The sequence below is a fragment of the Salvia splendens genome, chromosome 21 (genome assembly GCF_004379255.2).
Source record: "Salvia splendens isolate huo1 chromosome 21, SspV2, whole genome shotgun sequence".
Taxonomy (NCBI): domain Eukaryota; kingdom Viridiplantae; phylum Streptophyta; class Magnoliopsida; order Lamiales; family Lamiaceae; genus Salvia; species Salvia splendens.
The window spans coordinates 25,738,243-25,753,534 of NC_056052.1; the positions used below are offsets into that span (position 1 = coordinate 25,738,243).

At 38.6% G+C, this 15,292-nt stretch overlaps 2 protein-coding genes and 1 long non-coding RNA gene across 4 annotated transcripts; 1 reads left to right on the forward strand and 2 right to left on the reverse strand.

The window, feature by feature from the left end:
• Positions 1-211: 211 nt before the first annotated feature.
• On the reverse strand, positions 212-1,615 carry LOC121783805. Its single transcript, XR_006046652.1, has 2 exons — positions 1,218-1,615; positions 212-1,095 (listed from the first exon to the last, which is right to left on the reverse strand). It is a non-coding gene; the product is annotated as an uncharacterized LOC121783805 (long non-coding RNA).
• Positions 1,616-5,044: 3,429 nt separating this feature from the next.
• On the forward strand, positions 5,045-10,422 carry LOC121784652 (cellulose synthase A catalytic subunit 1 [UDP-forming]-like). 2 transcript variants are annotated; one of them, XM_042182846.1, is made up of 14 exons: positions 5,048-5,326; positions 5,797-5,992; positions 6,082-6,263; positions 6,464-6,581; positions 6,667-6,853; positions 6,938-7,204; positions 7,293-7,638; positions 7,731-7,868; positions 7,955-8,080; positions 8,205-8,417; positions 8,519-8,783; positions 8,876-9,072; positions 9,181-9,531; positions 9,608-10,422. In XM_042182846.1, exons 1-14 carry the CDS (start codon positions 5,246-5,248, stop codon positions 10,193-10,195), a joined length of 3,255 nt encoding a protein of 1,084 aa, XP_042038780.1. In that variant the 5' UTR covers positions 5,048-5,245; the 3' UTR covers positions 10,196-10,422. The 2 variants fall into 2 exon arrangements, with proteins under 2 accessions (XP_042038779.1, XP_042038780.1); XM_042182845.1 differs by having other exon boundaries at positions 5,045-5,326; positions 8,876-9,531.
• A 462-nt stretch (positions 10,423-10,884) lies between these two features.
• LOC121784999 (adenine nucleotide transporter BT1, chloroplastic/mitochondrial-like) lies at positions 10,885-13,903 on the reverse strand. Its single transcript, XM_042183320.1, has 3 exons — positions 13,021-13,903; positions 11,677-11,838; positions 10,885-11,585 (listed from the first exon to the last, which is right to left on the reverse strand). Exons 1-3 carry the CDS (start codon positions 13,540-13,542, stop codon positions 11,109-11,111), a joined length of 1,161 nt encoding a protein of 386 aa, XP_042039254.1. The 5' UTR covers positions 13,543-13,903; the 3' UTR covers positions 10,885-11,108.
• Between the last annotated feature and the right edge of the window lie 1,389 nt (positions 13,904-15,292).

Genomic DNA, 15,292 nt, shown 5'->3' on the forward strand with positions numbered 1-15,292 from the left:
TCGTGCAATTTCTAAGGCCTCGTCTTGGTGTGTAATCCAAAATATCTTAGTGTAACGACCCGCTAAGCCAGTATTACTCAGAGACTATAATATTAGCTCGATTATCTAAGTAAGTAACTTTTACGCTTTTAAATCTGAACCACGATAGATTGTCGTTGTTGTTTGTTTAACGTTAGTAAACGTAAATATATTACACCTATAAGAATATTAATTTAAATAAATAAATAAGAGCCCAAAAATCAAAATAATAATAATGTCCGATACATCCATAAAATTTCAACAAAATTTAATACATCCTTCGTTCTAAAGAAGATCGGGAACTACTACGCGGTCAGTTGCGAGCTTGAAACGGGTTCTTTCCTGCACCAAATAAAACAATAGTAAGCAAATGCTTTTTTTTAAATGAGTAAATAAGGCAAGATGGAAAACAAAGCAGATTTGAAAAGCTAATACAAATCCTAACAATATCCTACAAGATCGTTTCTTTTACGGCTGCATTTAATGCAGCATTTAATGTGTATCTTGCAACCATATCTTCAAGTATCAGGAGAATTTTGTAAGATATGATTTTTGTCTGCAACTTGTTTCCTCATCCTAAATATCATCCATGATCCATCCCTTTCACTTGCCCCACCTCATACCAAAATTATCTCATCTCCAAAGGCAGCAAGAATCCCTCCACCGGACGTCCACCTCATAGAGGACAAAGTCTAAAAGCAACCACTTATTCTCTTCTTCACACCACAAAAGTAAGTACCATCTAACACCTCTCTTTCTTTCACATATTACAACATATTGCCAAGCATGTCTCTGCCAATATATGAACTTAGCACCCATTATTATAGAACACCAATTTAGCATTTATAGGTATTTCATATGAACAATTTAGCAGGGACATAATATCCATAGCATTCCAAGAAAACAAGAATAGCAAATTCTCAAAGGATATTAAGAACTTAGCTTGTAACGATAAAGGAATCTGTCAAAGAACTTCCGGCATCGAGCTCGGCACTCCGTCGACATCGATGGCAGCCACGATAAAAAAAATAAATAAATAAATAAAAACAACACATCTGCCCTTTTTATTCCTTGAATCTGGAAAAATTTGGAATATGATTAACAAAGTTTTATCAAAAGAATGTAATTAAAAATATAATCCTTTTAAAAAAAAGAAATAAAAGAGAAGGGGATGAAGGGTCGAACTCCGACACCCTCACCTGTCGGGAACGGCTTCGGCGGCTGGGGAGATTCTCGGTGACGGCGGCGGGGCGCGAACCCGAACCCGCTGCCACGGCGGACTCGCAGCGGCGATGGCGGTGTGGCGAATCTGCACAGAGAGAGGGGGGGCATGCAGACGGCGAACTCCCGGGAAGAGGACGGTGAAGCTGCCGCCTGTGCATGCACAGTGGCGGCGGCGGCGGCGAAACTGGAACGGGAGTGACGGCGGCGTGACTGTGAGGAGATAAGGGAAGAGAGAAGGGGGTGAAGGAGAGAGAGAGAGACGCGGTGGAGGAGAGGGCCGCCACCGATCGGCGGCGGAGAAGCTGGCGGCGGCGGAGTCCAGGCGAGAGAGAGAGAGAAGCTGCTGTGTAGTGTTTTGAAATGAGGGAGGAAGATAGAGTTAGGTTTTTTTTCCTTGAAATGGGTTTTCCTTTTCTTTTGGGCTCCTAAAATAATTAGTTGGGCCACCTTCAAAATAAATGATTGAGCCCAACTACTTGTGGATAATTGGTGCAGCTGAAAATAAATATGAATGGCCCAATTTTCGAATAAATTAAATTTTGGGCTTAAGAATGAAATGATTAGGTTAGCTAAAATAATTAGTTGTGGCCCAAGTGCTATATTTTTGTAAGAATAATGAATAAAGTATAGAACGCCAATTTTAGTTGGAACCGAATTAGCAAACGAAGTAGCAATAGATGGTGTAAATTTTGGGAAATTTCTAATAATAATAATAATAATAACTTTAATAATAAAGTTAAACCTTGAGTTTTTTTTTATTTCTCATTTAATTAGTTAGTTTAAAACTAAATTAGTACTTTTCCTATTGTGATGTTTTAAAAAGGGTACGTTCGCAAGTAAAGTCGGAACGAAAGAATCAAGTTAAGGGAACTAAGCGAACGAGGTGAGCTTTCTTGTACTAAAAATACAAATTGTATTTTGTGAAAACACGAACACATGTTCGTGATTTTTAGATGTTGTCTTGCCATAAATGTTTTTGTATGATGCCTATCTGTTTGGCTAAGGCCAAGTGAATTATGAATGATGATATAAGTCGAATTCGGGTCCCAGTGAGGGTGGTGTCCCCGCTCGGACTAGTGTACACGGGAATCCTCTGACCGTGAACGACAGAGAATGTGACCGTGGAAGGTGGCCACCTTCCCGGCACATGGAAACCTCTGACATGATGGGCAGAGAAGGTGACCGTGCGAGAACACCATCTCAACGGCACAATGTGATCAGATATGGTAAAGTACTGGAAAAAGGGACTGCAGTCCAATGTGAATATTTTTAGTAAGCTCGGGTCTTTTCAATAAAACCCCCGAGTGTTACTGTGACGATGGCTTGACAATATTTTCAAATGTATACTTGTATTTTTTTTTCGGCATCGTGTTCACTGAGTACTTTTATACTCAGCCCTGCATATATTTCTAAATGTGCAGGTTGAGTCGTGAAAAGGGGGAGGAACAATTGCTGTGGAGTGCAAGCTAGTAACTAGCTAAGAATAAAACTCTCGGAGGTTCATGTCTCCACACATGGACCGCGTTCTTTTGCTTCCGCTGTGTCGATTAAGAGGCAGTGCCTACTTTATGTTTGACTCTGATAATCAAAACTTATATGAACAACCACTCGACCTTGCATGATCGAGTGTATTTTGTTATAAGTATTTTCTCTATTTTGACGTTAATTTGTGTGTCTCGTTCCGCTTGGCCTTATTATTTTTTTTTCTTCCCCTAAATTCTATCCCCGCTTCTTTTAATCCCCCTAGTCACGTTTCCCCGAGTTATGCTATCCTTAGCTAACTACGGTCGTGACACTTAGGCAATTAAAATTCATAATTCAAATAGCTGCCGACATAAATTCATATAAGCCAAGATAAATTTATGTTGACTATAGATGAAAGTCGTAATACTTGCAAGATTTGTGTGTTACAAAATCGTTATCCCATGTATCCCATTAACACTACATTTTTCCATTCCAATCAAAAAAGTTCATCAACCATTATTTTTCAAACTAAAATTTTATAAATAATGATATGGACACCTTTCGATGGGATGTTCTATCTGTCCAAATATTACTGATTCAAACACCATTAATAATGACATTGTATTATATGTTTATAATATATGATAAAATATCAACATAGAGATTTCTTTATGCAAAAACTAACCTAACCTATTTCCACTCCGATATTATTTTTTTTCTAAATCCCACTTTGACTGACGAAACACTCAACTTACTTTTGATGCATTTATCTAAAAAAGTTAAATAATGGAGCCTACAATAAACAAAATTGAATAAATCAAACTTTCTAAAGGGAAAATAAATTATCACACACACTAATCAGCACCCACCAGTCTGTGTGTAAGTATATGAACATTTTTGTCGGTTCAACTCCATTTAGTTAGCAATTAGTATGAATTGAATGATTAATTAGTATTGAGTGTAACAACGAGGCAATAATAAATGAATTTGAGACCACCGACAGCTTATTATATTAATTTCAATTGGAGAGAAGCAACCGCCAACAATCGGTCACACGAAAATACAGCCTGTCCACAGCAGTTTAATTGAATATTAGGGTTAATTGAAGAAAAATATTTTGGTAAAAACATTGGTATGTGACCTATAATTTTAAAATTCAGTTGAATTTTTTTGTTTGTGGTAAGAATTTTCGTCTAATATAGAAACTAAAAAATCTTATATGTTACTTAAACGATGCTGTTTATTCATAAAGAAAACATAATTTTGATTGAAAAAATCAATACTATAGGGACGTGAATTAAAAAACTTACAAGATATTACTCACTTTCATTATTTATTGCATATAACTACTAAAGCATCTATTGCATATAACTACTAAAGGATGCTTTGACAAGAAATTAGACATAGAATGCAGATAGATTTAATGTGTAATACGCACAAAAGTTTATCTATAACAATTAATATGAAGTAACACAATAGCAAAGGTTAAAATACTTTAATTTTTTAAGAAAGAATAAGTTATCTAAATTATTGTAAATAAATGACTATGTGGCTAAACTTACACTTTACTGCATACTAATATGAGAAAGATTCAACAATCATAGCATCTTTCATTTTTCATTTTGTTAGTCATGGGTGTGTTAGATGAAAGAGATAATAATTTAATGTCATAATTTTGATTTGTTTAATCCATGGTCATAAAACGAAATTTTTTAGTAAAAACTATTTTAAAAGATTAAATTTAATATATGTACTCATTTTCCTGTAGAATAATTAGCTACTTGTTGCCCCGCGGAATAATTAGCAAACCCTATAGGACCTTGCTTCACTTCTTCTTTACTACTTTTCCCGTTGTGTATCTTAAGTTCACTTATATTATAGACAAATTGATTCAATTACAATAATATTGAATTAAAATGCATTAAATAATTAATACTAATAATTCAGCATAAAACCGATTAAGATTTATTAAAAATGTTTCACTAGAGTTTTTTTTTTGTTAGTTGTAATGTGTCGGCAGAATAATTTAAAAGGATTTGGTAGATAGTTAGAAAATATTTAACGAAAATTTACGGCACAAAGTTAAAAAATTTGGTTCCTTTCATAATTAAAATCTATAAATATGCATTTATATTGTGAATTTGTGATCCACATTTAACATTAAAAGTGAAAATAGAAACAAAATAATACTAGTATTGAAAAAAAGAAAGAGATCCATTTAAGACAGAGGTGAACTGGCTACTTGCTAAGCAGGTAAAAACTCGTTATATTATTACAAGAAGAAAAAAGAGAAATAAAATCAATTAAAATAATTCCGAAAAAAAGATAAAAAGACAAAGATGGAGTGTGGTCGGAAGTGAGGTGAATAGAGACAGAGGAGACACAAAAAGAGAGAGATGGCTGAGTGATTGAGTCGATTTCGATGCGCTTCTTCTTCTCCTTCTTCTTCTTCTCAGCTCGAATCGAGTGTTGAGTGCTTTAATTCAACAGGAAACACACCGATCGAAATTCAGCATTTCCTGCTGTAAATTAGGGGACAATGGAGGCGACTGGGGGAATGGTGGCTGGATCTCACAAGAGGAATGAGCTAGTTAGAATTTGCCATGAATCTGATAGTGGGGTATGCTGTTTACTTTTTTTAATCTGATAGTTAGAATTCACAGTGCATTTTGGTTCTAGTTGTTGGACTAATATCTTTTTTCGTATAATTTGGGTTTGGATCTGATCGTTAGTAGTCTGGGAGTGATTAAAACAGATAAAGTTTGGATCTTGGAATGAATTTAGATATGGATTTTAGATTTCTTTTGTTTATTAGAATTAGATTGAAAATAGTCTGCATAATGCTGTTGTTAGATCTATATGTGGGATGAAGCTGAGTTGTTATTGAAATGGATTCAGTAGTGTTGTTTGTGTGGAATTTTGAGCTAAGATTAAATGTTCAATTTGAGCTCAGATTCAATTTAGTGATGTTTCATACTCTTTAATTTAGTCGACTTGATACTCTGATCTTGCAAAGAAAGAATCTGATTGTATGGATTGATTTTTGTTTCGACTGTGTACTGATCATTGCAATGCTTGTTGTGTATTCAGTCGAAACCTGTGAAGAATCCGAATGGGCAGATATGCCAGATTTGTGGAGATACTGTTGGAGTGACTGCCACTGGTGATGTCTTTGTTGCTTGCAATGAGTGTGCGTTCCCGGTTTGTCGTGCCTGTTATGAATATGAGCGGAAAGATGGGAATCAAGCATGCCCGCAGTGCAAGACTCGTTACAAGAGACACAAAGGTTAGTTGGCCTTGTATGATTTGCATGAAGATTCTTCGTTTCCTGTGTCTTTAAATGAAATGGAGGCTTATGGATTTGTTCTGTCATAGGGAGTCCGAGAGTTGATGGGGATGACGATGAGGAGGACGGTGATGATTTGGAGAATGAGTTTAGTTATTCTCAGGGGAAAATGAAGGCTAGATCTCAATGGCAGGCTGATGAGGTTGAGCTCTCTGCATCGTCTAGACATGAATCTCAGCAACCAATCCCACTTCTTACCAATGGACAGCCAGTAAGTCGAGCAAACAGATTCTTGATAAATATATGCATACTTGATTTGAGTCTGATCAAAATCACAACGGTTGCTTTTGTTTATGTACATCTATGTTAAATCTTTTGTGTTTGCCTCTTCCCTTGTGATGCATTTGTCTTCATATCTAATTCCGTGGACAAAGTGTAATTCGATTGTGTTGTGTCATTAATAATTGATAGGTCTCTGGTGAGATTCCTCCTTCCATACAAGATACTCATTCTGTTAGAAGTACATCTGGTCCTTTGGGTCCTGGAGACCGTGTTCACTCCCTCCCTTATGTTGATCCACGACAGCCGGGTAATTAGTTGTTAAATATATTAGGTGATTATGTCGTTCATCTTTGTTTCATGTGAACAGTTTACAATGCTGTTATATTCTACAGTTCCTGTGAGAATAGTCGACCCTTCTAAAGACTTGAATTCTTACGGACTTGGAAACGTTGACTGGAAGGAGAGGGTCGAAGGTTGGAAACTAAAACAGGAGAAAAACATGGTAAACATGAACAACCGATACAGTGAAGGGAAAGGAGATATTGAAGGCACTGGATCAAATGGAGAAGAATTGCAAATGTAATTTCTTTTTTCGAGCATAATTTCCCCCTAGAAATTCTAGATTTTCCTATAGAGAGATGCTAATAGTTGCATTGATGACAGGGCTGATGATGCTCGCCAGCCTATGAGCCGCGTGCAGCCTATTTCCTCTTCTCATCTTACCCCCTATCGTGTTGTGATCATTCTTCGGCTAATCATATTGGGATTTTTCTTGCAATACCGTTGCACCCATCCGGTGAAGGATGCTTATCCTCTGTGGCTGACATCTGTTATATGCGAAGTTTGGTTTGCTTTGTCATGGCTTCTCGACCAGTTCCCGAAATGGTATCCAGTTAGTCGTGAGACCTTTCTTGAAAGACTTGCACTGAGGTTAGTGAAAGGTTTTCATGTTCAGCTGCATAGTTGAAAGGATTGTGAAATGTGATATTGTCCTAACTTTTCTCTTTGATGTTCATAGATACGACAGAGAGGGCGAGCCTTCCCAGTTAGCACCTATTGATGTGTTCGTCAGTACCGTGGATCCCATGAAAGAGCCTCCTCTTGTAACTGCCAACACAGTCTTATCCATCCTGGCCGTGGACTACCCTGTCGACAAAGTCTCATGCTATGTTTCAGATGATGGTGCTGCAATGCTTACCTTTGAAGCCCTCTCTGAAACGGCCGAGTTTGCCAAGAAATGGGTACCTTTCTGCAAGAAGCATCACATCGAACCTAGGGCACCTGAGTTCTATTTTCAACAGAAGATAGATTACCTGAAGGACAAGATTCAACCTTCTTTCGTCAAAGAACGCAGAGCAATGAAGGTGAATCACAAGTCTCTTGTTGTATCGTATACTAAAGCAGGAAACCAATTGACAATGAGCTGTAATTGTACTACTTAACATGATTCTTGCAGAGAGAATACGAAGAATTTAAGGTCCGAATAAATGCTCTCGTTGCAAAGGCTCAGAAGATGCCTGAAGAAGGGTGGACGATGCAAGATGGAACTGCTTGGCCTGGGAACAACACACGGGATCATCCAGGAATGATTCAGGTTTATTTTTACCCATCGAGTATATGATACTTGCTTACCAGTTTATCGCCGGTCTTATAACTCTTTCTCCTGCCTCTCGTTATCAGGTCTTTCTGGGGCATAGTGGAGGTTTTGACACTGATGGAAATGAGCTACCTCGATTGGTTTATGTTTCTCGTGAGAAGCGTCCTGGATTCCAGCATCACAAGAAAGCTGGAGCTATGAATGCTTTGGTAGGTGATTCGTAATTGCATTGCATTTAGAAGTGGGAGAAAAACACGAAAGTTCATATTTTCTTCAACATTCTCTTGGCTCTAGTAACTGATTCGTGACCTGTTGTTCTGTTATTTGCTTCAGATTCGTGTGTCCGCTGTCCTTACTAATGGAGCATATATTTTGAACGTCGATTGTGATCACTACTTCAACAACAGTAAAGCTTGTAAAGAAGCCATGTGCTTTATGATGGATCCTGCTTACGGAAGGAAGACCTGCTACGTTCAGTTTCCACAGCGTTTCGATGGCATTGACTTGCACGATAGATATGCTAACCGTAACATTGTCTTTTTCGATGTACGTGCCCTTGACTTATAGGAACAGTCACTTTTTATTTCCGTGGTACTATCTTTCTGATCCACTGATCCACGTGTTATCTTAAATTTGCGTCTCTGCAGATCAACTTGAAAGGGTTGGATGGCCTTCAGGGTCCTGTCTATGTGGGAACTGGGTGCTGCTTCAACAGACAAGCGCTGTATGGTTACGACCCTGTCCTAACGGAAGAGGATCTGCAGCCAAACATTATCGTCAAGAGCTGTTGTGGGTCGAGGAAGAAAGGGAGGCATGCCAATAAGAAATACGTCGATAAGAAGAGAGCAGCTAAAAGGACTGAATCGACCATCCCGATCTTTAATATGGAGGACATAGAAGAGGGAGTAGAAGGTAGGTTCTCGGTTATTGTAAAAATAGGACCAAATCACCAAACTGAAAATTTCAGAAATTGTAGAAAATTGATGCAATTGCTTTCTTGACAGGATATGACGACGAGAAGTCACTTCTCATGTCTCAAAAGAGCTTGGAGAAGCGATTTGGTCAATCTCCTGTCTTCATTGCTGCCACCTTTATGGAAATGGGAGGCATACCGCCCTCGACGAATCCTGCAACTCTATTGAAAGAAGCTATCCACGTCATTAGTTGTGGATACGAGGATAAGACTGAGTGGGGCAAAGAGGTATACTGTTGTACTTTATTAGTTTTTCGAGTCCATCTATGTGATTTTTTGGTGTGGTTTCTTGAAATGAAGTTTGAGGCATTAACTCGGTCGGGCCTAATTTTTCAGATCGGGTGGATCTATGGTTCCGTCACGGAGGATATCTTGACCGGCTTTAAGATGCACGCACGTGGATGGATTTCCATCTACTGCATGCCTCCTCGCCCAGCATTCAAGGGTTCGGCTCCTATCAATCTGTCTGATCGTCTCAATCAGGTGCTTCGGTGGGCTCTGGGCTCCATCGAGATCATGCTAAGTAGGCATTGCCCGATATGGTATGGCTACAACGGGAAACTGCAGCTCTTGGAGAGGCTCGCGTACATCAACACCATCGTGTACCCGCTCACCTCGATCCCGTTGCTCGCCTACTGTGTTCTTCCTGCTATATGTCTTCTCACCAACAAATTCATCATTCCCGAGGTTAGTAACGAACACGATATGATCGGTTTTTTCGTCTCGTGAGCATGAATATTGACCGATTGATATCCTTGTGTAGATAAGCAACTTTGCTAGCATGTGGTTTATTCTGCTCTTCATCTCGATTTTCGCCACCGGCATACTCGAAATGAGGTGGAGCGGCGTCAGCATCGAGGACTGGTGGAGAAACGAGCAGTTCTGGGTCATCGGTGGGACGTCCGCGCATCTCTTCGCCGTCTTTCAAGGTCTCCTGAAGGTGCTGGCCGGCATCGACACCAACTTCACGGTCACGTCGAAGGCGTCCGACGAGGACGGCGACTTCGCGGAGCTCTACGTGTTCAAGTGGACGGCCCTCCTCATCCCCCCGACCACGGTCCTCATGTTCAACATCGTCGGGATCGTGGCCGGCGTCTCGTACGCCATCAACAGCGGGTACCAGTCGTGGGGCCCGCTCTTCGGGAAGCTCTTTTTCGCCATTTGGGTGATTGTCCACTTGTATCCCTTCCTCAAGGGTCTCCTCGGGCGGCAGAACCGCACCCCGACCATCGTCATTGTCTGGTCGATCCTACTTGCCTCGATCTTCTCGCTGCTGTGGGTCCGCATCGACCCCTTCACGTCGGACGCTTCGAAGCGGGCCGCGCAAGGGCAGTGTGGTGTCAACTGTTAAGGTTGCTTGTGTATATATACAGAAGACATGAAAGTAGAAACAACGTCATTTTGGGGAGAAAGCTAAGTTCTGTTCTATCAATCTTTCTCAAGATTTTTGGCCAATTTCTATTCAAACTATAATTTATTTTTTTTGTATACAGTGTTGTTTCAAGCAAGCATTTGTATTTAGTATTTATGGCAAAAACCTATGCCTTAACACTTATAATATTCCCCTTTTTTGGTGCATAATGCCTAGTAATTTTTCTAAGAATCTATCTCATTGAAAATTATTTCAAGATTGCATTTTTTTGATTTATTTCATTTTGATCCTATTGTTCTAGATTTGTACTGTACCAAACATCCATGACTAAAAGCACGGACTTATAAAATTCTCTCTTTGTCCTTTACCAATAATCAATAGTCTTAGTAGTGAACGACACGAATTTTAATGGAACTTAAGCAACGTTTGTAAAATAGAGAGAAAATTGGTTGAAGTATTGTGTCTATTACCAATAGACTTGCCATTAGATGACACGATTTGAATTCTAATGTAAAATTTGTAAAATATAACAAAAATAAAGAGAAACAACATTTGAAATATTTTTACTAATAAAATGAAGGTAACCTAAAAAAATTTACCAAATATGGAAGGAATTAATTTCTACAGACAGTATCAAATTGGATAAATAGTGGGATAAAAGAAGCTCATTTGAATTGACAAAAAATTTAGATTCAACCTCTGTAGATTCCAAACATCTTCATTGAAATTGCAGCTAGAATCTCTCTCTAAAAACTCCATGAAAGAAAATTCAATATAAAAAAACTTTCAAATGAGAGAAATAAAAAGGTATGCAAATAGTCAAATGCCAAAAAAACTTTGTATCCTATCTTTGATTTTTTTTTCCTTATTCTTCTTCTCTCAGTCAATCTCTCTACTCTTCCTCTCCTTCTTTCTCTACCAAAATCTTCTTGCACGCCTCATAGCACATGAAAGAGATGCCGGCAGCCGGCACGAGCTTCAAGCAGCTCGGCCCGAGCCCTCTATAAAGGCCTTCAAGCCCCTCCCGTTCAAGAATGCTTGCAAGAGCATGGAGCACGTTCTTGTACACGTGCCTCCCGCTCACGGCCCCGACCTGCATATGCTTCCGAGCTACCTCCAGAGGAAACGTGGCAGTGCTGGAAATGGCGCCGGCAGCGGAGCCGATGAGGAGGGTCTCGATGTTACCAATCCTCTCCTGCTTGAAGACTTTCCGGTAGGCTTTTCGCAGAGTGTCGTATGCACAGTAGTTGGCTGCGGCGTACGGGATCACTCCGATGAGACTGGGAGTGAGGCCTCTGTAGAGCTCCTGTAAGCCGCCCTCTTGGAATATTTTAACAAAGGCGTCGAGCAAGCCGTTGTAAGCTTCTCTCTGTGAAATGGATGGCAACGCAATGAAGGTAAAAACTCGTACGGAAATGGAAGAAACTGGTAGGTGTTGTCATGTGTTGGTGATATTTTACCTGTATGGTTAGTCGGGTCTTGACCAACTCGAGGGGGTACGTGACTAAAGTCGAGCTGACACCAGCACAAGCCCCTGCAACCAACGAAGGGGGAACACGTAGTTTTGGTTGTTCACCGGGTTTTGGTGAGAGATTCGTGTTCACAGTGTCGTAAACGAATAACTACAGAAAACAAACAGCTCTTAGGAATGGATATGAACACGTATTGACACTTCAGTAAAATGCAGTAAACTACAGACACAATCAATTACAGGAAAACTACACATTTTCATTACAAACTTATAACAACAGGCAAAGTGAAGGGAAAGACAATGAATCAAATAGGCGTAACTACTGTTCATATACAAATAAGAAGGATGTGCATTGTTAGAAGAGTTATCGAATCCTATCTTGGTCGAAAATCCTTTCCTAACTGATCTGCTAATCAAAATATAATAATCAACTAAGTAAGATGATAGTGCCATGAACTACTCATAGAGGCCTAAACCATAGTACAAAACTAATAAAGAATTTAGATGATGTAAAATGACAAGGAATGAGGTCGTAGTCTCTATCCTAAGATTACATCTCTGTTTGAAAGCCAATGACCAATTTTGTCATGTTAATTTTCTAGGAGGTGCTAGACACGACAAAGCTTAAAAGGGTATTTAGTATAGGCCGTAGACCACAAGAAACATCTCTTGCTACATTTGGTTGAGGTTGAAATCTGGTTAGGGAAAACAACATAGTGGTAACAAGCAACTGAAATCAAACATCAATGCAAACAGTTAGAATATAACAAAGATGGATATAAGACTTAGAAGACGGATAAAAAGATGGAAATCATCACAAAGAAAATGACAATCCTTTCTGATTCTTTCTCATTCTCGTGATATATGTCATGTTCACAACAAACCAGCAAATACAGAACATATACATTCTACCAAATCCAAAATTCTAATCCAATTAGCATGTGATGCCAACTCAATTTCCAATATACATTAACAAATAACAACAGAATGATTCAATGCAAACACTTGGAATAAAACAAAGGTGAATATTAGTCTTGGACAGATAAAAAGGTGAAATCATCACAACAATCCTTTCGGACTTCTTCTCACGCATATTCACTACAAACCAGCAAATTTAGATCATAAACATTCTACCAATTCCAAACTCGAATCAGTATGTAATGCAACTCAATTTCCAATGCACACAAACAACACAATGATTCAATAAAATCAATCAAATGATAAAACTAGCAATCATACTTCAGTAAACTCAAACTACAAACTACACACACGAACACAATCAACACTGGAAAGCAATATACGTAGACAAAAAACACCCCATCCAATCTTATACCTCTATGGCTTTGCTAGGCGCAACACGAATCACATTGACAAAATTCCCCCTAAACAGCCCTTTCCACCCCTCACTCTGCATAATATTCTGGAATACCTCGGAGCTCGAATTCCCACTGCTCCCAACCATCAAATGAGTCCTAATCGTCTCCAACGGTGCCACTGCAGTCCTAGAGACAGCCCCCGCAATCCCCCCACTGATCAACCTCCTCAAAGAGGGGTTAGAAACCTTAATCTTCAGCTTAAGCCCCCTTTTCTTCTTCCTATCCACCAACTCACTCTCCTCCTCCGACAGACCTTGATTCTTGAAACCCTCAGGCAATGAAACATACTTAACCAGCAAATCAGCATAGGGCAATTTGAAACCCCCATTATCATCGTTTCCCATTTGAGAAACAGAGGCAAATAAGCCACCACCAGGGTAAAAATTGGAATCTTGGAGATTCCATTGAAGCCCTAAATTGGAATTCGACGAGGAAAACCCTTTTCTATTGGAATCCAAAGATTGCATTTTTACACTCATATTCCACACAAACCTCCTCGAGAACTCCTCCTCCTCGCCTCTCTCTATCCAAAACTCAATACAATAGCACCACCCTTTTCTCTCTAGAACTGAATACAGTTTCTTGGAATGGTTAAAAATGAATACTTGAAGATGAAAACTCCAATTCCAAGAGTAGGTGAGAGATAGGGAGAGAGTAAATTTGCAAGCAAATCAAAACATTTGGGAAAGAGAGATAATTTAATCCCTCACTGTTGTAAAACAATGCTAATAAATATAGTCTATTTAGGAGCTGAGCTTAGGCTTGAATTTTCAATGGAGGCGGAGGGTTCAAGGGGCATGAAGAGAGAGGGTGGCGGAGAAGATGCGCCGCCGTTCTTTCTTTTCTCAACCCTTTTCAAGCAAATTATAAATAAATGTATAAATATATCAATATAAAGATACTGTTTCTTTTGCCCTTTGCATTTTGAGTGACACGTTTTTCACATAACGACAATTAAATATCTATAGATGACATAATTATTATTATTTAATATTATTACTTAAAAATTCATGCTCCTAATACTTTTTCATCATATTTAAAGTTGATAGTATAAATTTTATTATTCGCACTTATTATTGCTATCATTTTATTATTGATTCTATGATGTCATATATATACATCGCTCAGAAGATCTTGTTTACTAATGCGTCAAAGCAATTTAAAATGTATCATTTTAGGCTCTGTGTGCATTATTCAACTGAAAATCTGCATTATTATACTATAATGATGCATTATTAGTTGGTGTGCATTATTCAACTGAAAATCTGCATTATTAAATGACATGTGTCATCAATCTAACCGTCGGATGATAAAATCTTGGGGCTGAGATTAAAAAGAACAATAGAACAAAAGATAAAAAAGGAAATGAATACGTCCTTTTATATATATATATATATATATATATATATATATTCATTTTTATAAGAAAATGTGAGTGTACTATTTAGTGAGGCGTGATAGTCCGCTTACCAAGAACGAAAAAATTAATTGAGACTTCAAAATGTGGATATTCTCAAAATTATAAAATGAGATTATTATTTTCAATTTCCTTTTGCAAATCATAATTTAAAAGGCATCCATCCTCACATGTTGAGAAACTATGTATCTAGATATTGAACCAATATATAAGAGCATTCACATACCACAATGGTTTTGGACAAGCAATAGTCTAGTCATAGTCTAGTCACAAACTCCTTCTGCCACATCATCAGCACTAAAAACTCCTCCTACCACATCATCAGGACAAGCAACTGGACAAGCAATAGCCTAGCCATAGCCTAGCCACAATAAACAAAATAATAAAAATAACAATCACACAAAATACGGACTTCAACTTATGATACAGATACGGGAAAGTGCAATAATTTTATTTAAATAAAAGAAGGTACATTAAAAAAATTACATAATTTAAAAAATTTCTAACTCCGTGTAGTCCTCCGCGCCCACAACTCTTCAATTAAATCCTTTTGGAGTCGAATATGAACTTCTACTTGGTGCATGTCGGCATGTGCTTGGAGGCGATTGGCTTCATCATGAGGTACCCCACTTCGTACGTTCGGGGCGGCCACTTCGTGTCTTGGACCGGCTTCATTATCGTCGTTGGCCCAACTAGTCAGTTGTGCACATTCATCTTCGACAATCATGTTGTGCATGATAATACAGGCGTACATTATATCAGCAATGCAGTCGACATGCCACAACCTTGGACCCCTAATTGCCGCCCATCGA